The sequence below is a fragment of the Talpa europaea genome (assembly GCF_964194135.1).
Source record: "Talpa europaea genome assembly, chromosome: 7".
In the NCBI taxonomy this organism is placed as follows: domain Eukaryota; kingdom Metazoa; phylum Chordata; class Mammalia; order Eulipotyphla; family Talpidae; genus Talpa; species Talpa europaea.
In genome coordinates, this window is record NC_140074.1 from 54,848,838 (window position 1) to 54,871,125 (window position 22,288).

Below are 22,288 nucleotides of genomic sequence, written 5' to 3' on the forward strand. Positions count from 1 at the left end.
CAGCCTCATATCTACCTCAGATTTGTGTTTAGGCTTAAACATCAGGGAAGAGCCTCATACAGCAGAACCTTAAATGTTGGACACCTCCACAGTATAGTATATCCTTCCATCCTCTCCTCTCACCAAATACACAATTCTTAACACAACTCATTACTTTCTGCACAAATGCCCACATTTCTACTCATGCCAGTTCTACCAGAATGCACTTCTCTGCCTGGTAAGCTCCTACCACCCTTTAAAACCCAACACAAATGTCAAAGTCTTAAAGCTTCACTAAATCACAATGATGATTTCCGCATGTATATCATACCTTCTAGCTCCTTGGCTCTCATATAGTACTTATACTGCACGTTTATACATTGGCCCATCTCACCTTGAGGGCAAGAATTTGACTCCTACTTCAGGAATTGTTTGATGTTGGAAAACAGAAGTCACCATTCAATATACTGTCACTGAAATTAACGAATTCAAATGAATCTCCCAGTTCAGCAAATATTATCCCCATAGCCTCTAGGAAGAAAGAAATTTTGGTTTTCTCAAAACTATGATCTTAAAGCAACTCTCCCCTCCTCTGACCCCACCAGCTTCCAGCTCAGAAAGCATCTATCTCACCTTGTGCAGATGAAGCAAGTTGGAGCCAGAGATGTGGACAGATGGAACCGAAAATGCATGACATTGCTCCTCCAAGTTTGGAGGAAGGAACTGGAACTAAAACCCCCAAAGACCACTGCGGTTAGCAGGGCCACCAAAGGTTCATCCAAGAGCAGCTCAGGCACAAAGGCTACCAGGCATGCAGTGCTTAAGCAGATCTATGGTAACTGTCATTCCGGGCACTTTGTAGTTTACAAGTATCCCCAGCTTATTCTGTTTCCAAGTACCAAGAGAATTCTCAGCACCATACTTAATGCTTTCCATACCAGCATTTCTAGCACAGAATGAATTCATGAAGTATTCTGACTTCTCAACCCAGAATCTTTCAGTCAAGAGTTTCTTTGCTGAGCTTCGTAATTGAAAGTCTCCCCAGGTGGCTGCTTGAGTCTTCCCTTTATCTATTTGGGGACTCCAAACTAGAGGCAGCCCCCGCCTGCCTCATTTTGACCTTTCCTGCTGTCTACAGCTATGCCCCCGACCCAAGCACAACAGGTAATGCTTGTTTAGAAGCTGAACTACTGTAAATTAGAACATTTTCAGCTTTGGAAAGAGCCTATCCAAATAAACTCAGCAGAGAACAGGCCTTGTAGCTTCCCAACAGAAGAAAAAAAAAATTGAGCAAAGTTATCTCTAGAAAGAGATCTGCAGCCCAGGCAGCCAAATCTGAGGACTTGAAATACCTACATGGTATTTCAACACCGTAGCTAATATATCTTGGCAGACACCCAAGATAAACCTCTACCTTAATAAGAAATTCAGAATTTGGTCAGGCCATAGCTGCACTCTCAGATAAGTGATTATTGTTGGTTGATTTCAGGTTCTCAAGAAGGAAAAGTACATCATTCCACAAGATCTTCAAAAACCCACTCTGTGCTGCGTCTCAATTCAGGTAAGGCTGCCACTGCACTAGCCAACTAGACTGTGGAGACAATCAGGGGAATAGTTCCTTTTTCATCCCCAAAGGTTGATAACATCAGAACAGTGATTGACAGGGAAACCCAATGGTCATTTGATTTTAGGTATGTACCTATCCCATCATGAAAGTATTAGTACAGCCAACATCTGTCTCTTAAGAGGCAGATGTTAATAGCAAAAAGCTATTAACATTACTTCCAGGAGAAACAATAAATGTAGCTATATTGGTCACTTTTACATACTTGTTCACATGAAGGGGAAAATGACCATATTTTCGTCCTTCAGACTAATACCTTGAAATTCTTGTCCCGTTTTGGTTTAACATTAATATCCCAACCTGCTTTCCAAAGATGGAAAGAAGTCCCTTTATTTACCACCAATTCTGACTTTTGCCTTTTAGGACCCATAAAGAAGGGATTTAATATCTAATATGTCCAAATCAGGCTCAACTGTGGACGCTTTCATTGAAGGAGCAGCTTAAGGAACTTTCTTTTCAGCTGCAATTCAGGAATATTTTACTCAAAGCCCCTTCATTCAAGCCAGCATTAAATTTGGGTGATAAGTTCAGTGCTGTCAGCAGTTAATGCCAAGTCCAGTGTTCCTCATAGGTGGCTATGGCAACACACTCCCCCCACCCGTCCTCAGCCAGTCATCCTGTAGCAACAGAGTGCAGCTGGGAAGGTGAACAATGACTGTCAGCATGAACTTTAACATTCATCTAGTTTTTGATGGGAGTAAAATCTGGAGGTGGGGACTGAGTAATTACTGCCAAATCTTTTAATAAAAGTTGGGCAACTCATGTAATATAGGCAGGCTGATCAGGGAATGGTGGGTGGGGTAGTTAGGGACTTTCAAAGGAATCAGGCCCATTTTATTTGGATGAATCGAACAGTTTTAGAAACAGGTCAGATGTAACTACCAGGTAAGTGGCATTTAGATAACCAAATATAATTTAGCACATGTTGCGTATGTCTCGAGAAAAATCCAGTACTGTAAGAAACCTTTAAAAAAAAAAAAATGGTGTTTATAGGCATAAAAGCCTTAAAGCACAAGACAGAGCAAACAAATTCAAAGAAATAGTTAATGACTTCTTAGAAATTCATCTTAACAAAACTGCTTATTTGTCCTGCACATAGATAATTCTCACTGGCTTGAAAATGAATAGGGACTGAAGAACCCTAAACTTGAGGAAATACAAGATTTCACCACTCGCAGGAAGGAGTAAGACTGATTGTCAGTTTTATTAATAACTGTTCTACAGTTTAGCTATAGACTATATACAGAAAACATGTCTCCAAATGAAATAAATTCTATGAGGTACACAACTTGGACACAGTTTCTGCAATGTGGAATAGTGGCCAAACAGAACCAAAAAGTTGAGAACATTAATTTTTTTTGTTCTTCAATAAAAATGTTCACTTTCTGCTTTAATTCCATGGGGCTAATGATCTGATTTTGCTCACTGTTCCATTTAGCTTTAATAAATTTTTTGGCACATTGAAGGTTCTGATATTCAAGTGGATTGTTGCTTCTGACCTCCAACTTGAGGAAAGGCTTTAGTAATGAGTGCCTTTACCTCTTAAAAAGGAGGAGATAGAAAGTGAGTTGGATAAGCAAAATAACAGCTTCCTTAGACATTTATTTGGGAGGCAACTCAACCATCCCGTTCTCTCCATTCTACAGCTGTCCCTCCAGGCCACCCACCAATAGCAGCATAGCAATAATCAGATATATATATAACCTCCCAAAATTGCGGGCCTAGCTTTTTAAAAATAAACTCCCTTTAAGAAGTCCATTCCAATAAATCGAATAACCACGCCTTAGGTGACTAATAGTAATGGTACCCCTCCCCCCTGCCTAAGACTATAAAGACAGCTAAAACATGCTAGAGTTCCAAAACAGTACTTCAGTAGTTATTTAAAAGTGAAATAACAGCAACAAAACAAGTAAGATGTTTAACTTTTTAAAATTTACTCACCTTGCTTCTTTGCGCCATAGAAAGTTAGGAATGACATGAAATGGACAGCCTCAGCAAGGTCTCTAAACCACTCGGGCGCAGCATATCCCCACTTGTGAGTGAGAGTTCAATATATTACAGATATTTTCCAGCATCCTCTAAGTTTGTCATAAAAAGATGTACTTCAAATTGGGTATGTCTGTGCTTGAAGAGCTGAGGACTTTTCAACTAACATATTCTGGAATGAACTTTAGCAAATGTAGCACAAGGTAAGTTAAAATATGTACACGTGTAGAAGTTTGTATATTGTGTCATGTTAGAGAGCTGTGCAGAGAGAAAGGTCTCATACCAACTATTCCGGGTTGACTGAAGACTTAAGGTTCCAGTCCCAGGTCCTCGTGCCTGCCACAGCCCCTCCCAGTCAAGGTTCTTCCTTAAAAAAGATGTCACATTATCTTTAAGATGGTGGAAAATGCAAAGCTGCTGAGTCATCCTGTCTGTACAGTGAATTGGCCATTGCCTTATTTAGTCCCAGTGTAGTCAAGATCTAAAACCCCTTTAACCAATGAGCCTTCCTTTCAGCATTAAAATAAATAACCTCAATCTCTCTCTTTTAACAGTGAGCAATTTGCAGTGTATACACCTCCTTGAGAACAGTGGCAGATCCAAGAATTTTTCTTATAACCTACAATCAGCTACTCAATCAAAAAGCAGAGCAAAGCTTCAACTGCCGCTGGAGGAAGACGGTGCACGGGGGAGCTGGAATAACCAGTGAGGAGTTCTAATTCTGATAACCTTTTACATTTGGGGAAAACTTTAATAGCCATGTCTAAAGTCTTATTAATCTGAAAATATGGTAGCCACTGAAAGGAAATGTCACGTTTTCTTTGTGCTCTTATACAGCACTGTTTTGTAGATCATCTTAGCCTGTGCCGAGAGTAGACTATGCATGTGAAAAATGCCTTGCTGTCTGCTTTCACCTCAGTCAGTAGGGCTGGAAAGGAGAATTTAAAGTCTAAATATGTCTACAACGAACACTACAAGCACTAAAGGGTGTGGCTGGATTAGGATTTCTGACAGCCAGTTGGTGCACACCTGGTTTTTCGCGCCAGCAAAGAAAACTAAATGAGATGGCAGAATCTATCTTACAGCAGCCTTCATTTCACTACTTTTCTGTCCTCTAAACGCAACAAGCATCACAATAACACATCCTTTTAGTCTAATAATATCAGTTTTAAATTTTAGACCCAGAATCATGATCCAGCATTTTGTTTTTAAGGCCACAGGTACACTATGTTGACTTCTCAGTCCCCATGTTAGTGTCTGAAGGCCACAGGCTGCTGCAAAGACCTCTCTACAAACAACACTGTCTTTGCTGAGCAGCAGCATTTCAGCAAGACTGTTCCTCACGGTGTACCTGTTAAGGCCTTAACATTCCACTTGTACTTTTTGTTCAACCAGCAGAGGTGAGCAAACTTGTCAAAATGCCATTCCTATTGCAAGGGATTACTGCTAACTACAAATATTCTAGCTATCCAAGAATATGTGGGAGTTTTCACTTTTAAGGGCAAAACTGTAGAATATAGACAGGAGGCATAAACAATGACATATTAAATTGACAAATATTTTTAGGATTGTTTCTATTAAAGATTACTGTTATCCAGTCCTTAGACAGTGAGCTAGGTTTCACAGAAATCACTGTGCAGCTGGTAGTTTAAGAACTGTGAGTCATTAGTAGAAAATTATTTTGAAAGGATGGTTACCTAGATCAGACCAAGCATCATTTAGGTATAGGAAAATCCAAATCAACTACATAACACTATGTTGAACTCTTGCCTCTACATAAGGGGCTAGAAAATCTCTGTAAACAGAACTTCATAGTGAGAAGCTAAATGTTGAGGTTACAGGCAACCACTCCCAAAGCACACAAAAAAATTGTTTTCTGCTGCTCTCTGAATACAAACTGGGACGGAAACAGGTTTGCCTACATGGGATCATAAAAAATTCATCTAAGTTCTTGTTAAGAAGATATCATGATAAATAGAAGGTATACAAGATCACTGTATTTTGTAAATACTCTAGCTCCTATGAAATGCAAAATATACTGCCACCTATAACCCTGGATCCCCTGCTAGACCAGGAAGCCAGTCTGCATATAAGTGGGAACTCCCAAGGCGTTATTTTCTTCAGTGCAAAGGAAGGTTGGTAAACAACTTCTTTAAAAGTTTAGCTTTAATGACAAACATTTATTACATCAGTCTCTTCAAAATTAGATGTGAATAAACAATTTCAGACAGGCGGTATCATGATGCCTCTTCAATACACAGTACTCAACGCACTGGGCCCCTGGGGATGACCAGTGATATACACATTGAAGCAATAATGTAAGTCTGTGAGCCACTGTTCCTGAACACTTCCACTCTTCAGTGTCTGCAGAGAAAAACAATACATCAAAATTGCTATGCCACCTTACAGTATTTCCCACAACCAAAGGACATCTCATATACATAGTGACAGTACCCCCATGAATAAATCATCATAGGAATAATCTTGGAAAAGGTGACCTATTAAGTGGGCTTACTAATTTATACACAAGCAGTGAAAATCCATAGTTACACGTGCCCCTGGTTTCTTGTCTGGTTATTCTCTTCCCCCGATGCTAAGAACTGAAGACATTTTTATCAGCACACACCCCACTCCCCAGGCACGCTTAGCATTATTTTAAAGTTTCATGATATTTGCACTAACATCAAGAGAATATAATCCTACAGTGCCAACTGTGACAATTTCTACCCATCTCTTCCTTATGGAGGTGAGCTGATTATTCAAGTTCTGAATAATCTAAATTCTTAACATTTCTTCCTTGTTATTTCTGAATATTCTGCCATCATTCATTATTTCTATGAGGTTACTAGAAACATTCACAACGAGCATCAGTGTTACAAGCAGCTGAAAAGTCTGTTACTCTTAAGTATTACACTTATTAATAAACTCCCCAAATACCTACATAAAAATGCCTCTACTCTCCCAAACCTAAACACTACAGGACTCCTAGACTATGGAGCTGCTGCCCCCAAACCAGAGCTGAACACAGTGAACCAACTCTTAGACAAGTCTGAAATTTACAAACTTCCGTCTTCCAACTATTCCAGTGAATCACTCCAACTTCTAAATGACTAGAAATTGACCTGAAGTTTAATCCTGCTAGATAATTTCCTTTGTGATAGTGACGATTTGCTGAACACTTAATGTCAGCTACACTGAAAACCTGACTTGCATGTTCTTATAATGGTCACCTAGAGTTTGCCATCCCCACTTCTACAACTAAGAAAACAGGTTCTCAGAGGTTAAAAAAACTCATTAAACTATCCAAGTCTATCAACAGAAGATGTTTCAGAATCCAGGCAGGATTGACTCTGATGCCTATATTCCTTCAACTAAGCTGTCTGCCAACTTAAGTTTGAATATTTTATGGCTTTTATTACTGATTCTGGGAGCAAAGACATCCCTATGGGTAGGACAATCAGGTACTAGGTAGCAAAGGAAAACCCTGAGAACCATGACATTAGGCTCAATTCCAGGAGTCAGTCAAGCACAAGAACTGGTCTCCCAAGAGCAGTCTCCAGGCCTCACCATAAATCCCTCCCAGTACTAACAGTACAAAGTCTTTGCTCCGCACTTCTTACCGTGATATTCTTGATGATCTGCTGCACCAAGATGGCATTGGTCAACATATGCGTCCTGAGGGGTGCGTGCTGAAGCAGCAAGCGAAGCAACTGGCCCACAACAAGCAGCTCCTCAGGTCCTGCTCTGTTCACCCGCAGGCTCTGCAACATCAACCTGAGGACTCGAGGCAGGAGAGCCAGGATGGAGATACAGACCCCCCATAGTTTGTCCCTAAAATAATAAAGACAAAAACAAGTCAGTGAACTGACATATTAAGGAAAATGTCCTTTTCAGAAACATGTTTTTTATTTAAACCCCACAAACTCAGAACTGGGTTTGATCAAAACTAAGAAAATTCAATGAAGACTCGGTGGCTCTCCCCTACCTTATGGGTTCCAGAATGCCTAGCAACCATCACTTCCCCAGACTTAAGACAGCCTTGAGGCCTAGTGATCATACAACAGATTTAGCCAGTGGGTTGAATGATGTGCATATGTGTACTACCTCTGTTCTCTACCACAGAACACTATTCATCAGTATCAAGAATAAGTATATCCCACTGATTAAAAAAAAAGGAAAACTTCATGAAACTCAAGGATAAGACCTGGATTCTAAGCCTCTTCAATGTTTTAGAAGAGAGCAGATGTGCAGAGAAAGATGTGCTCATGGAAACAAAATGGGTTCAGAAAGTCACCCATAGGGGACTATTACTGCATGACTGGATCAGAAAAGGCCAGAAATGTTAAATCTAAATTTCAGTAAGCCTCATCCTCTTGATATATTTATAGATAAGGAACAAAAATGTTTTGTGATAGAGGTAAGTTTACTTAGGCAAACATTTCAAGAGTGTCAAATGAAGCAATATCCTTTTGTAGGAAGAGTCCACTAGCTACTAAAGGCTTTGACCTTAGTCTGTTACTTTTTGAACCAGGAGTGCATAATTCTCTCAATCCCAACACTTTTGAAGAGAACCTGAATACCTATAAATCTAGAAGGAACAGCCCTTTCATCATATGAACAAGCTCCCCCATTCCAGACTGCCAACTGCACCAAAGATAGATAATGAATCCATTCTAAGCCAATGGATACTCTTTGAAGAGAGTTTATTCAGCCTGCAGACTGATGTAGAGTCAGGCTAGAATATAGCCATGTTCAGAAAAAAGAAAGCCGAACTAAAAGCTAATAATGAGACAGGTACAAAGACAATCTAGAAGCACAGAGATAGCTACTTTCGTTCCCACTAGATTACAAATTACTGATCCCACAATTCTGAGCCTTTGGGTTTTACAAGTTACTCCTATGATGGTGTAATATATTCATTTTCTACTCTGAGTAGATTTCAAATAAATACTGACCAAAACTGTGCTAAAGGACTTATGGATTCTACATCAAACCAAGTATAAGTATAGTAAGTAAAGGGGAAGAAAGAGCTTAGAATTCTACACATCACAATTAAAGGAAATGTTCAAGCAATGAACAATGGGGCAGATAACAGAAATAACACAGTACATCCCAGACTTAAAAAAAAAAATAGATTATAAACCAAGAAGGCTCAGATGAATAGATTTATTTTTTACTAACAATGGTCTAGCAGGCAACAGAGTAGTTTCTTCCAATGTATAGTGGCCACCGACCTGAATAACTCAAATTGATCAAGCCTGATTTTTCAGCCAGCACTTGTGAAATCAAAGGCTCTCAGAATCGGACTGGCACTCTCATTATCTGTAATGTCAAGCACCTCTTCTAGTGAGGGAGGAATAGCCCAAAAGGGAATTATAAGTACCTAATATTCTGGCTGTCAACACCACCTTATGCCTAACATCATCCCAAGACATGTGCAGGGTCCCTGTAATACCAACCTCTCCAATGCACAGAACAAAACACTTTTAATAAAACACTATTTTATACAGGCAAACAAATAAAACATATACTGAATTTTGCTCACTATGCTACATAAAGTTAGGCTGTTTTTGTGTAAGAAACTAAAGGATCTTTGAAACTTCCAATAAATGCATTTAAATAAAGGGGCTATATTTCAAGTGACAGGAAATGACAAGTAATAATATATACATTTCACAGCTAGAGATACTATCAAATTTTTAGAACTGACAGGTTTTTTGCTATTTAAAAAAGCATTTTTTTGACCTACTGATCAGACCTAAAATGTTCACAATGAAATGCCGAAGTTATAGTACATTCATATAACAGGATACATGCAGCAGGAGAGGTACTAGACCACGGCCAATCCAGTCACACGGTGGCAGCAATCTTAGGACCTAGAAAGCTAAAATACAGCTCAAGACCTACAAAAGGCTGGCACATCAGGAAAAGACTAAACATTAGATTGTATGAGAAGAAAATCATCAGTTTGTCAGACATGAGTCTGAAACAGCTAGCAGTTTGAGCCTTAAAAGATCTCAGAATTGTGTGCAGTTACCTGGGCAAATGGGTCAGAACCCAGTGATGAAATAGGTAGAAGGAAAGAACCCACCAGTCACAATATTTTCTCTGATGTGGCAGTCAGAGGAAAGAGAAACATGCCCAGTGGGTGATGTCAGTCAAAAGGCAACATGACACATAATATCAGTATTCCGGCCAGGCCTCAGAGTGATAGCATACCAGTATGTATAAAGAGGGTCTTGAATTTTTGTGGAAGGGTAAGTAGACTATGGGGAATACACTGATAAAAATGACGTGAGGCAACAAGCAACAACAAGCATAGCTGATAACATCACATTTCTGAGTGACCAAGCAAAAGAGAAGGAATAGAACGGATGATTCTTCTTTGGCTGTTGTTTATAGTACAGTCTAATTTTCAAATCATGTATAATGTATAGTCTTAATAGCTTCTAAGGATGAGATTAAAGTATTTATATATATATATGCAAAGAGAAAAGCTAAAATATTTACTGATGACAGAAATTTGTTGACACATGGTACAAACAAAAATTAATGAAATGCAAATTTGAATCAACATGTTTGACTCACAAAAAATATAGCAGAGTCCTCTTGTTTAAAATATGCAAAACAAAATTTTGTAATAAAAAGGCAAGTCAATGATTAATACAAAATGATCTCTTAAGGAGCTAAATAGAAGATCACGTAACTTTGGAGGGTATATGAAAAGTGTGAATGTTGACAATGCTCCAATCCTGAGATTGGGTAAATGGATATTCAGTTTATAATTACTCTTTAAACTACATAAATGTTGTATATAATCAGTATGTATAAATTATGACACTTAAAAAAAGGGCAGGGCCTCCCCGGTGGCGCAGCGGTTGAGCGCTGGGTTGCAAAGCTGCCGGCGACCTCTGCGGCGCCGGTTCGATCCCCGGCTGCTCCCCGGCCACCGGAGGAGGGTCCCACATGGCGCGCAGACCTCTCCTGCCGCCCGCTGCTCCCCTCAGCAGTGTACTTCAGTCCTTCTGCCTGCTCTGCTCCCCGCTCTGGCTCTGGTGAATTCTCTCACCCTCCCGTGCTTCTGACTGTACCCAGTGCATGTATAAACAAAAAACGAACGAACAAACAAACAAATAAATAAATAAAAACATGCCTCTATTTAAAAAAAAAAAAAAAAAAGGGCAGATGTTAAAAGGTAATAGAATAGTTTCTTACATATTCTCATCTGTTAGTCTTTTTTAAACTTTCTGCAATGAAATTTTAACAAGCATACCAATATGAATATAAGCATCAGAACACTTTTTTTAAGTTAAAAGTGAACTCTTCCAAGCTATCCCAGAAGCTTTAGTCTGGATACTATATAGGCACCCAAGTACCAACTAATTACAAACACTGGCATCTCAGAACAATTTCCTTAAACCCAAGAATTTAAAATGCCACTCTGGCTAGATCTAATGAAGCCCAAAAGAAAACACAGAGGCTTGTACTAATAAGACCATTTTTCTAAAAGCAGAATTTTTTTCTTTGCTAGAAATAATAGCAGCATTACTAAGCCAAGTTCAAGAAGTATTATAATGCCCTAACTTATCAAATCCGTAGACAGCTTAAAGGAAGAAACAAAAATTAAGAATTCTCATAATGCAAAGGGGATTGATAACAAAGAAAACCTTCAAGGTTTACACAAACTCAGGAAGAAAATTTTAAATACATTCAAAATCTAAACCTCTTTTACTCTCTTATTTATTGGTGGAGTGTGATGCAACAGTTAAGAAAAAATTGAAAGTTGTAGAATACAAAAAACTATTACCTCTTTCTTAGATGTTCTGCTTCTCCTTTCTCTAAAGTAAGTAGAAAATAAAGAAGACTGTAGCAACAAGATGCCAAAAATGGCAGTAGAGTCTCACTAAGTACACATGTATGATCCAGGAGCTTACAGATAACACCCAAAATACAGCCAGCTGTGCTGTCAGGTATTACAGTCAACCCAACCTAGGCAGAGAAAAATGAGATCAATTACCTCTTTACAATTCCTTCTCACCCAAATAAAACCAAACCCCATTAACCAGATTTAACTTTATATACTAAATACCAGTATATAATACATGCCACCTGCCACAATTATGGTCCCACTTTCCTTTGAGAATTTAACTCCCAACTTAAATGACTGTGGGAATATGCGGTGCCATCTAAAAATTCCTGGATGTTACAATTTCTACTGCCGGTCAAAAATACCATTATTTAAAAAGATTATTTCATGCATCCAAAGAAAATCTTGCTATCAACAATCACACAATCTTTAGCTCACATTAGAAACCGATATTTGGCACCACCCCCATGCCAGGTAATTAAATGTATAAACCAGACCTATGGATCAGGTCTAAAATGTCTGTTCTTACCAGAGTTCATATTCCAGTTGGCCTTCCCCTATCCTTTGATTTAATCATTCAGACGTGACTAAGGAAAATACTTCTATGAAGTCAGTAAGATTATTACCATAGTTAACACTTGACTGCTTCACTGGCCCCAAAACCCAGACAAGTCACTGTGGTATGCTAATTCATTAAGATTCTACTGTGTAAACTGTCATGAGGTACAGTCTAATTTCCAGCTCTATGTATGCTAGTTAAATCTGGAAACTACTGGTGAGTAATCATAAAAAAAGTCTATAAGCTCTAATGTCTCAACCTCTTTCATCAGGTTCCCTGAAAAAAGTGGCCAAGACTGATTGGCATGTTAACCTTTTCCTAAAATAATGAATGTGATCTTCAAAAAGCATAAATATCTAGAGTGGAAGTAAGAAAAAAAGGTGGAAATTTTGAGGCACCTGGGGTAAAGACTGGGAATTAGAGCAAAGGGAGAAAGAGAGTACCGGGAATTCATAGCAGTACCCTCTTCCAAACCCAGGGAAATAACTTTTCAAAAAAGAAAAAGGGAGGGAATAATAGTATGGATGTGCTTATAAAATTATCTAAACAAGTAAGAGTCCCTAGAAGATAAAATTTGGAAGTTCTCCCTAGCACTAGCACATATAATAAAAACCCAAAGGTCAAAGTATAAACATTGGAGGAAAAATTAAAAGTAACACCCAGGCATACTTAACATGATTTTAATACCAATGCAACTAAGAGGTACCCACAGGCCACCAGCCAAATCTGGCCAGGCTGAGCTCACTGCTTCTGGGCCTTGAGACAGTTAGGTGGCATCCCTACTTTGGACCTTAAACGTTCTAGGTAGAAATTACACCAAGTCTGGATGCTGGATTTTCAAAAACTGACTCCTAGCAAATGTGATTTAAAGCATTACAAGTCAGAGGTATCAGAGTTGTAATTTTAAGGCCCTTCCTTGCACAGCTGTAGAAAATAAAATGCTAAGAAAAAGGGGAACGTTCCCAAGGTCACAAAATTAATTAGTAACAGCCAGGAAAAATAAGATTTCTTAGTTCTCTGCAAGAGGCCATGGAATTATTGGCTTAGAATTCCAGGCATCCCCTCTCTCCTTGTCTAATGGTAAACCCAATCTTAACTAATGAATCTGTGCTTTTTCATGGTTACAGAAAAAAAAAAATTATGTATATTTACCAAATGCTTACTGATGGCACTTTGCAGGATGTCAAAGCTCTGGCTTCGGGCAGGGATAACCAGTATACTGTGACAAACTGTCTGTCAGAAAAGGAGAAAACCAGTAACCAAATCAGGATATTTTAGGTCAGAAACAAGTTCAAAAGATTGCTTTTTAAAAAACATAATTGTCCTACATAATAAACGCAACAAAAAAATGACTCTCAAGATGCAAATGTCAAAGGTCAATCAAGCTGCATATTGATGAGCTAATTTTCCAAATAATTCATTTATTAAATATTTACTAAACATTGAGCTAGTCCTACTAGATGCTATGCACAAGAATGAGAAACTTCTCTCTTATAGTCCTCTTGTAACTTACCATCTACAAAAGACAAGTTTTTCTATCGAGTGTTACCATAGAAGGATCTGAGTGATATTAATACCGGGTTATTACTTGGCAGAAAAATGGACCGTAGAAAAAGGCTTATGATCCAGAAAATACTAAAAATACCTTATCCAAATTAATTATATTGCCACCTTCCATCCCCCAAAGGTATAAGGAAGAAAATAGTCTCTAGGAAAAGAACACAAATATAAGGGACATAAGGGTGGCAGGAAACAAATCCCAAGCATTTTTAATTTTCTAAGTGCTTAAGAAGACAAGAGGCGGGCCTCCCCGGTGGCACAGCGGTTGAGCGCTGGGTTGCGAAGCTGCCCGCAGCCTCTGCAGCGCGGGTTCAATCCCCGGCTGCTCCCCGGCCACCGGAGGAGGGTCCCACATGGTGCTCAGACCTCTCCTGCCTCCCGCTGCTCCCCCTCAGAAGTGTACTTCGGTCCTTCTGCCTGCTCTGCTCCCTGCTCTGGCTTGGTGAATTCTCTCACCCTCCCACGCTTCTGACTGTACCCAGTGCTTGTATAAATAAATAAATAAATAAATAAATGTCAAAAAAAAAAAAAAAAAAAAAGGACAAGAGGAAAAGAGGACATAACACAAAGCGCAGAAGGAGGTAGAATGTAATGCCAAAAATGAAATGTGCAGAAGAGACAGAGACTGTTGGAAAAAATATTCTAGGAAGAAGACAAATTCAAAAGCACTGTTGATCAACTCTCAAAAATCAACAGCTCTATGCATTGTCTCTCTAAAACCTGTAACAGAGTGGTATTACTCAGAGTTTTCATGTGGCAGTTTTCTTATCTGTTGTACCTATCAGTAATAACATAAAAATATTCCAGTGCCATCTTCCTACTCCACAGTGAATACAGTGAATGTTCCCTTTGATAAAAGAAGTCACAATTCAAAAGCCCCATTCAATCATAAATGCCCACTTAATTTCTTCACATGCTCAGTAATTCCTTTCTAAAGCCACTAGGTGGGGCCCTAGGTAAGCATCATCAATGGAGTAGATGGGAGAACTGCAGTGACCAGAGCATTCTATCCGTAAATAAACAGGGCCCAACTGCTCCATAAAGTTGGGGCTCAAATGGCATGAGGAAGATGCCTGCAAGGAAAAGTGATGACAGCAAAAGAGTAATTGATCAAGTGAGTAAAAATACTAAGTATAATGAAACCCAGGCTTCTCATTGTCAGAAGAGGCAGTCACAAAAAGAAAAACAACTACAGTAGAATGAACTCTACGGTAAATTCCTAATTTCCCTCCACTGAAGCAATATGGGAGCAACAACATTCAAAAGCAACAATTAACACTTAGTGCGCGAAGTTGGTTTATAAATACTACTCTCCTGGAAGGAAAACAGGGCCTCTTAAATTTTAAGAATTACCTAAATGCCTGGCTGGGACAGGGAAAACGTAGTATGAATCTAGAACAATGCTCAAGGAAAACAAGCATATATCAAAAGAACACAGAAGCCTCAGGATGCCAATGGCAAATAAGAGTATTAAAATTAATAATGATAGTAAGGAATTAAAAATCCATTGAATAAAACAGGAAACCATACTAACACACATAAATAAGCTAAGACTAAAAATGGGATATTTGCAGTGTTTCAAATTATGCCCTCAAAATACGTTAATTACAAAGGTGGAAAAGTGAACAGTGAAGAACCAGGCAGAAGCCACATAAGTAACCAAAGTGAATACTTAATGGAACAGGATGTCATCAGAAAAACCACAGCTATCACTTGTGTCATATTCCTATCAAATTTATATAGCCTGAATTTAAACACGAGGAAACATAAAACAAATCCAAATTGAGGAAAATTTTCACAAAACTATTTTGTGTGTGTCAAAAGTATTGAAAGCAAGGAAAACCAGAACTATTCCAAGTTGAAGGAGACTAAACAGACGTAACAAATAAATGCAGTGAATGATTTTGATGAATCATTTTGCTATCAAACATATTGTTAGGACAACTGGCAAAATGTGATTGAGCTTTGAGGACTAGATGAGAGTAAATTTCCAGATTTTAATTACTATATCATTTATATAATGGAATGATCTCATTTGTGAGAGATATAAACTGAATTAAGGCATTAAGTCAAGTGATATAGCAAAAACAAAGTTCTTTGTATTGCAGATGTAATTTTCTAATACATATTAACACATGTGTACACACACAAATATAAAGACAGTCCTTACTTTTTTATCTTACAGTGTCAAGAGAAACTTGCACATATTAGAACCCTGACCTTGCATTGCACAGTTCCAGAATTTGGCGTCATTGTGGAAATTAAGATGTTTCTATTTACTGTATAAGTAAAAACTTCCTAATTACTTTTTAAAAATATCCTAAAGGGCAGGTTTTTTAATTAAAAAAAAAAAAGGGAGAGAATAAAGGATACTTGCATAGACACAAGCAGGCAGAAAGGCTGCTGCCCCTAAATTTTTTTCTAATGAATGTTTGTACACTTCTAGGGAATAATATTTTCTTAGTTTACACAATATCATGCACCTAATAGTTTTTATAGTCATTTTATTATACTAAAATGTTAAATTATGATTAAAACACTAAAATTCAGATAGATGCCTCTGTTACCAATAAAACTGTATCAAGGAATTTATTTACAATAAAAATTTTCATATGTAAACACTACAAAATAGAGCTAAATATTCTAAGAAAGTGTCACCAAATTTTACCTTTGGAAAATTACATTTTGTGCCTTTACTGATAACAGTCTCTCAACTCTGATCAACCCAAAAAAGTATGAGAAAGCCCGTTTCTTTTCCAAAGCTCTTTCCCTACCCTACATACTTCCCTTTACGTACTTTGTAGGGTGAGGATAACAAACTCACTTTATCCAAGATACCTTTAAAAACCACCCAAGAGGGCCTCCCCGGTGGCGCAGCGGTTGAGCGCTGGATTGCGAAGCTGCCCGCGGCCTCTAAGGCGCCGGTTCGATCCCCGGCTGCTCCCCGGCCCCGGAGGAGGATCCCACATGGTGCGCAGACCTCTCCTGCCACCCGCTGCTCCCCTCAGCAGTGTACTTCAGTCCTTCTGCCTGCTCTGCTCCCCACTCTGGCTCTGGTGAATTCTCTCACCCTCCCGCGCTTCTGACTGTACCCAGTGCTTGTACAAATAAATAAATAAAAACAAACAAATAAATAAATAAATCTTTAAAAAAAAAAAAAAAAAAAAACCACCCAAGAGTTCCCTAGTTTAGCTTAGATCCTTTTGTGCCCCTTTTGTTTTCCTATTAGAATGAAGTAAGTAAACAGATGAACTGAATAAAATCAATTGATACAGCAACAAAATAGGAGTTTATAAGTCAAATGTGGAGGCTAATCTATTGACAACACTAACAAAAGGTTAAAACAAAAAGCAGGCACATGAAAAAATGTTCGTCTCTAATGTAAATCAAAACAATGAGGTATCACCTCACACCTGTGAGAAGGGCTATTATCCAAAGCCAAACTAACAAGTGCTGATTGTATGTGGAAGAAAAAGGACCCTTTGTACACTGGGGGAATGAAAATGGTACAGTCACTACAGAACACATTATGCAAATCATTCAACAGGATATATCACATCAACGAAATAAAGGATAGAAATCATACCTCTAGAGATGAAAAAAATTAACAAAATTCAACATCCATTTATGACAAACATTCTTAATAATATGAGTACAGAAGGAACATATCATATATAACAAGCCCACAGCTAACATACAGTGGCAAAAAAATAGGTTTTCCCTCAAAGTTCAAGAATAAGACAAGGATACCCACTGTCACCACTATTATTCAACATAGTATTAGAGAGCCTAGCAGAGATATTAGGCAAGGAAAAGTAATAAAAGGCATCCAAATAGGAAAGGAAGAAATAAAAATGTCACCATGTACTGATGACTTGACATTTTATACATTAAAAAACCCTAAAGACTACTAAAAAACTATTAAATACAATAATACAGTAAAATTGTAGGTTGCAAAATCAACATACAAAAATACGTTGCATTTCTATATGCAAACAACAAACTAGCAGAAAGATAAACACTATCATTTGTAAAAGTATTAAAAAAATATGCAGTTATAAATTCAACCAGCAATGTAAAAGACCTGTACACTGAAAACTAAGACATGATTGAAGCAAACTGAGGAAGAAATGGAAGGATACTCCATGCTGATGGGTGAAAGAATTAACATTGTAAAAATGGGTATTTTCCTAAACCAACATATAAATTCAATGCAATCACTATCAAAATCCCAATAGTATTTGCCACAGCAATAGATGAAAATCCTTAATATGGTATACGGTAACAGTGCATGGTGCCCTGGTGGGGGGGGGTGTGGCATGGTGATGTGTATCTAAGTGTACACCTATTCCTCTGAATTATATACAGTACTGTAAACCGACATTACCTTAATTAAAATAAGAAAAATATCCTAAAACTTGTATGAAACTGCTAAAGATCCTGAATACCCAAAGCAGTCTTCAGAAAAAAGACAAAAATGGAGATACCAAGCTCCCTGACTTCAAACTACAAAGTCATCATGGCATTGGAATAAAAAGAGAAAAAGATGCTGGCCGGCGAGGGTCCCATATGGCGCGGCAGACCCCTCCTGTCACGCCCGTTGCTCCCCTCAACAGCGTATTTCAGTCAGTCTGCCTGTTCTGTTCCCTGCTCTGTCTCTGGTGAATCCTCCCACCCTCCTGCACATCTGGCCTGTACCACAGTTCTTGTATAAAAATAAATAAATAAATCTTTAAAAAAGAAAGAAAAAGAAAAAGAAAATAAATTTGTATGAACCAAATTGCTAATTAATCTGTGCCAGTGGTGTTACTTGTTAAAAAACAGACAAAAACCCCTCCTCTTTTAGAAGTATGCATCTTCTATCAAAGATGATAAGCAATTTCAGAATAGGAATCATGTCTTACACTACCTGTATCTCTGAGAACATCTTATATAAATCAATGTAGTAACTACTGGTGGTTGATGAACTGAATTTTAATAATGAATTCCTTCTTAAATGCACTGTTACCTCTGTTACATCCCAATGGTGTAAAAATTGATCCAAGTCCGTAAGATAAAGAAGCACAGGGGAAAGCTGTGTCTGGATGACATGAGGAACTCCTCGAAGGTTTTGAAGCCAAGTCAACTCCTCTTTTGAAAACCCTAATTTGGATACAAAGAGCCAATTTAAAAAACAAAATCACAAAAAGCAAGTTACAGTCTTCTTAATATTTAAAAAACAGCACTAAAATTTGCCTCCCAGTTAAAGTCTTCTTCAGGGTCCCTTCTTTTCTGTGTTTCTACATTTCATGTAGCATTTTAAATATAAGTTACTAGCAACAGAGGCAATTTAGCTGACATAAACAAAGGATGTGATCTGACTCAATTGGTAATATAGCAAGCAACAGCTTTCACTCTTTATATTAAGGCCTTTCTTTTACTTTAAAAATGTCAACAGCATAATCTTTCCAATTAATGGCAGGTTTAAAGAAGCAAATGAATAAACAAAATAAAACATTTCTTCATACATATACCAAGTTCTCTTACATAATGGCCCTTCAAATGTTTTATAACTTCTACCTGCCCATCTGATTCTCTTACCAACCTTGTATTTGGCCTGACCTACATAGACAACACGCCAAAGTACTGCCTTCAAAGATAGCACTTAGAAGGACCAGAATATCATTGATGTGGTCTGATCCTAGCTATCTGCTTTGAGGTTCAGATCACTATACTTCCATGAACACAGCTTGAAGAGATATCATCTAGTTTGATGTTCACATCATACTACTGACTCCTCATGAGTTTTCTAAAAACATTAAACCTTCTGATGGCTACTGCTATTAAAGCATAAAACTTCCCCCTCCCCATCTTATATGTGTACAACTAAAAATATCAAATAAAGATGTAAGTTTTCACTTATCTTTTACAGAACATTTATCTTGTAACATTCAGCTTACTATCAGAACCTATCAAATTCATTCTGGATTCTGAGAACAAATTAACTAAGTCACCAAACTTTAAGTCTTCAGAAAATTTCTAGACTCATTTACTAATGTTGCCTTTGAGGCAAATAGAAAGTAGAACAGAGTTAACTAAAACCTGGTATTCTATCAGTTTGAACATTTTAAACATGGATGTCCTATTCTGTTTTTAAGCATGCAATGAGGTTTACTCTGGGAGTTCTCATCTTGTTTACAGTGATGAGAACAAAATTGAGAAATAAGATAAAGAAGGAAGCAAAGATATAATCACATGACCTCCAAATAATCCTTCTTTTTAAATGTTACCATAAGCATTTTTTAACTACTAAATTTTTTCTTCTTAAATCACTGTAGTCTCCAGTTATATCACCCATGAACCATCACCATATTCCTGTGTGTTCATCCCTCCCATCTTGCCCCCCACCCTTTTGCTTTATGCTTCAGTTCTATAGTTGCAATCCTCAAGTTTTTGATACTTGTACTATGAAAGATTTAAAAGTGAATAATGTATCTTCCTGCCACGAGAGATTGATAACACAGGGTACATATATTACACTTCAAAGAATACCACTTAGTAATCAGTAGAGCTCATTCCAGGATAGAGTGTCATCCTCAAAACTTCAAATAGATAACATTAACAAGTCTTTTTTTTTTTTTTTTTTTTTTTTTTTAACATAACAAGTCTAAAGAGAATCTTCATACTAGGTTTTTTCTTTTCAACTTGGCAGGTGAATGAGGTTACCTGTCAGTGTTGAAAATAAGAAGCTGAAATAGTCCACATCACTCATCAACCAGTCTTTAACTGAATACTTCCATCCAGAAAATGATGATCTATCGTAAACAAGAAAACTGTTATCAGAAGTGACCAACTTGAAAATTCAAGAATAACAACGGTGTATATTTTTCTTTATTGAAAAATCTGATTTAATAATTTAAAGTCACATGTATTGTTTTGATCTTACATACAAGGGCTCAAATATCCTAATTTGAAAAATTTAACTTCCAACATATTTGTATCTATGTAAAGTTTCATTTAAAATCATAATTGATCCACACTTATGATATACTACAGAAATTTTCTATCCCATTTGAAAAACAGACTCCAAAGAGCCAAGATGAAGTTTTGGTTTTCAATAAGTTCAGCTTCTACATATTTACTATTTGACTTTTATAGTCTTATACCTTGCTGATACAAGTTTAAACAAGCTCCAGTTTCCTACCTAATCAAGGAAAAGTATCTTTTTTTATTTTTTTTAATTTATACAAGCACTGGGTATAGTCAGTGGCACGGGAGGGTGAAAGAATTCACCAGAGCCAGAGCAGGGAGCAGAGCAGGCAGAAGGACTGAAGCACACTGCTGAGGGGAGCAGCAGGCGGCAGGAGAGGTCTAAGCACCATGTGGGACCCTCCTCCTGTGGCCGGGGAGCAGCCGGGGATCAAATCGGCGCTGCAGAGGCTGCGGGCAGCTTCGCAACCCAACGCTCAACCGCTGAGCCACCAGGGAGGCCCAGGAAAAGCATCTTAATTAGGCAAAGAATACTTCCATTTAGAGCCACTCTAAGACAACTATGTGCTCCTATACTTTGCAAAGCTGTAACTAGATCTACTTCACAACAGTACAGCTGAAGTATTAGAAGGGGACTCAAGAAAGTAACTAAATGTGAAGCAGCTTCTGTTAAATGAGGATTATCTAGTTCTTACTATGAGACCAGTTTCCAGTTACTTTAGTAACTTTTAGCGACTATCTTCAAATGATAGTTATGCAAATGACTAACAAATTAATAAAATCTGAGGAAAAAGTAAAAAAATAAAATTGTCTTCAAAGTAAGGCTAAGAACAGGGCAAGTATCAACAATATGATATAGCAAAAAAGATTGAGAATCAGACTTACCCAGTTGAGACTACAAATTTTATTAGACATCTGAATAAGTATCAGACAAAATGAGAAAATTCCATTTCAATTACAAACTTTTTACCATTAAGATAAATCTATTAATAATCTTAAAATGTGGGAATTAAAGTGTTGGAAACACCTTTTGAATATTCTCATAAACAAAGGGCTATGGCAGGAATATTGCAAGTCAAGAATTTTAAGCCACAGATGCTCATTATAAGTTCAAATTTGTGGCTAGAAAACAAACTCAAAGTGTCTAGCAATGGATTAAAATATAGCATGATTTAACCGAAAAAAGGAAACAAACACACAGCCTCTAGAACCCAGGGAAAACAGGCATCAACTGTGCCATCTAGCGGCTTAAAAAGGTAGCAAATCCATTTTGGACAAATGATAAGCAATACATCACTCTGTCCTTCAAACGATGATGGAGTTACACATCCCCATATCTAGAGATAGCTCTCTCCAAGCCAAAGTGTTCCCGGATCTATTTAAGCCAGAACATTTTTGAGAGTAAAAGGAAATACTATTATTAACTATGCTTAGAGAGAAAAAAGCAGACCAGGTCAGATATTTACCCTATTTAAAACCCAAGTGAAACTTCTTAGTCAAAACAAATTCTCTTTTCTCAGATATTTTATCTAACAGTGTAAATTCCCTTTTAATATTTATGTTATATTTTCCCTAACCCAGCTATAAACAAACTAGGAAAAGAAGGGATGAATAGAGGTCGGTAAAACAACACAAGCAGAAGGGCGGGGGGGAAAAGTCAAACTAGAAGAATCTATAAGTGTATGGGTAAAAAAAATACACATTTTAAAAGCAAATGAGGGCCTCCTCTGGTGGTGCAGGTGGT

General features: G+C 37.7%; 2 protein-coding genes across 3 annotated transcripts in view; one reads left to right on the plus strand and one right to left on the minus strand.

The window, feature by feature from the left end:
* The window catches only part of INVS (inversin), a gene marked incomplete at its 3' end in the record, with an annotated part of 101,958 nt that extends 97,667 nt beyond the window's left edge, over positions 1-4,291 (plus strand). The window contains 4 exon segments of the mRNA XM_084237331.1: positions 585-814; positions 1,469-1,540; positions 4,144-4,236; positions 4,239-4,291. Coding sequence (XP_084093457.1) covers positions 585-814; positions 1,469-1,540; positions 4,144-4,236; positions 4,239-4,291 — 448 coding nt within the window.
* A 1,548-nt stretch (positions 4,292-5,839) lies between these two features.
* TEX10 (testis expressed 10) overlaps positions 5,840-22,288 on the minus strand; it is a gene marked incomplete at both ends in the record, with an annotated part of 34,368 nt that continues 17,919 nt past the window's right edge. The window contains 6 exons of one of the 2 annotated variants that reach the window (XM_084238159.1): positions 5,840-5,953; positions 7,210-7,363; positions 11,397-11,578; positions 13,168-13,248; positions 18,584-18,717; positions 20,281-20,369. In XM_084238159.1, coding sequence (XP_084094285.1) covers positions 5,840-5,953; positions 7,210-7,363; positions 11,397-11,578; positions 13,168-13,248; positions 18,584-18,717; positions 20,281-20,369 — 754 coding nt within the window. Of the gene's footprint in view, positions 5,954-7,209; positions 7,421-11,396; positions 11,579-13,167; positions 13,249-18,583; positions 18,718-20,280; positions 20,370-22,288 lie in introns of both variants that reach the window. The other variant, XM_084238158.1, reaches the window with a different exon arrangement.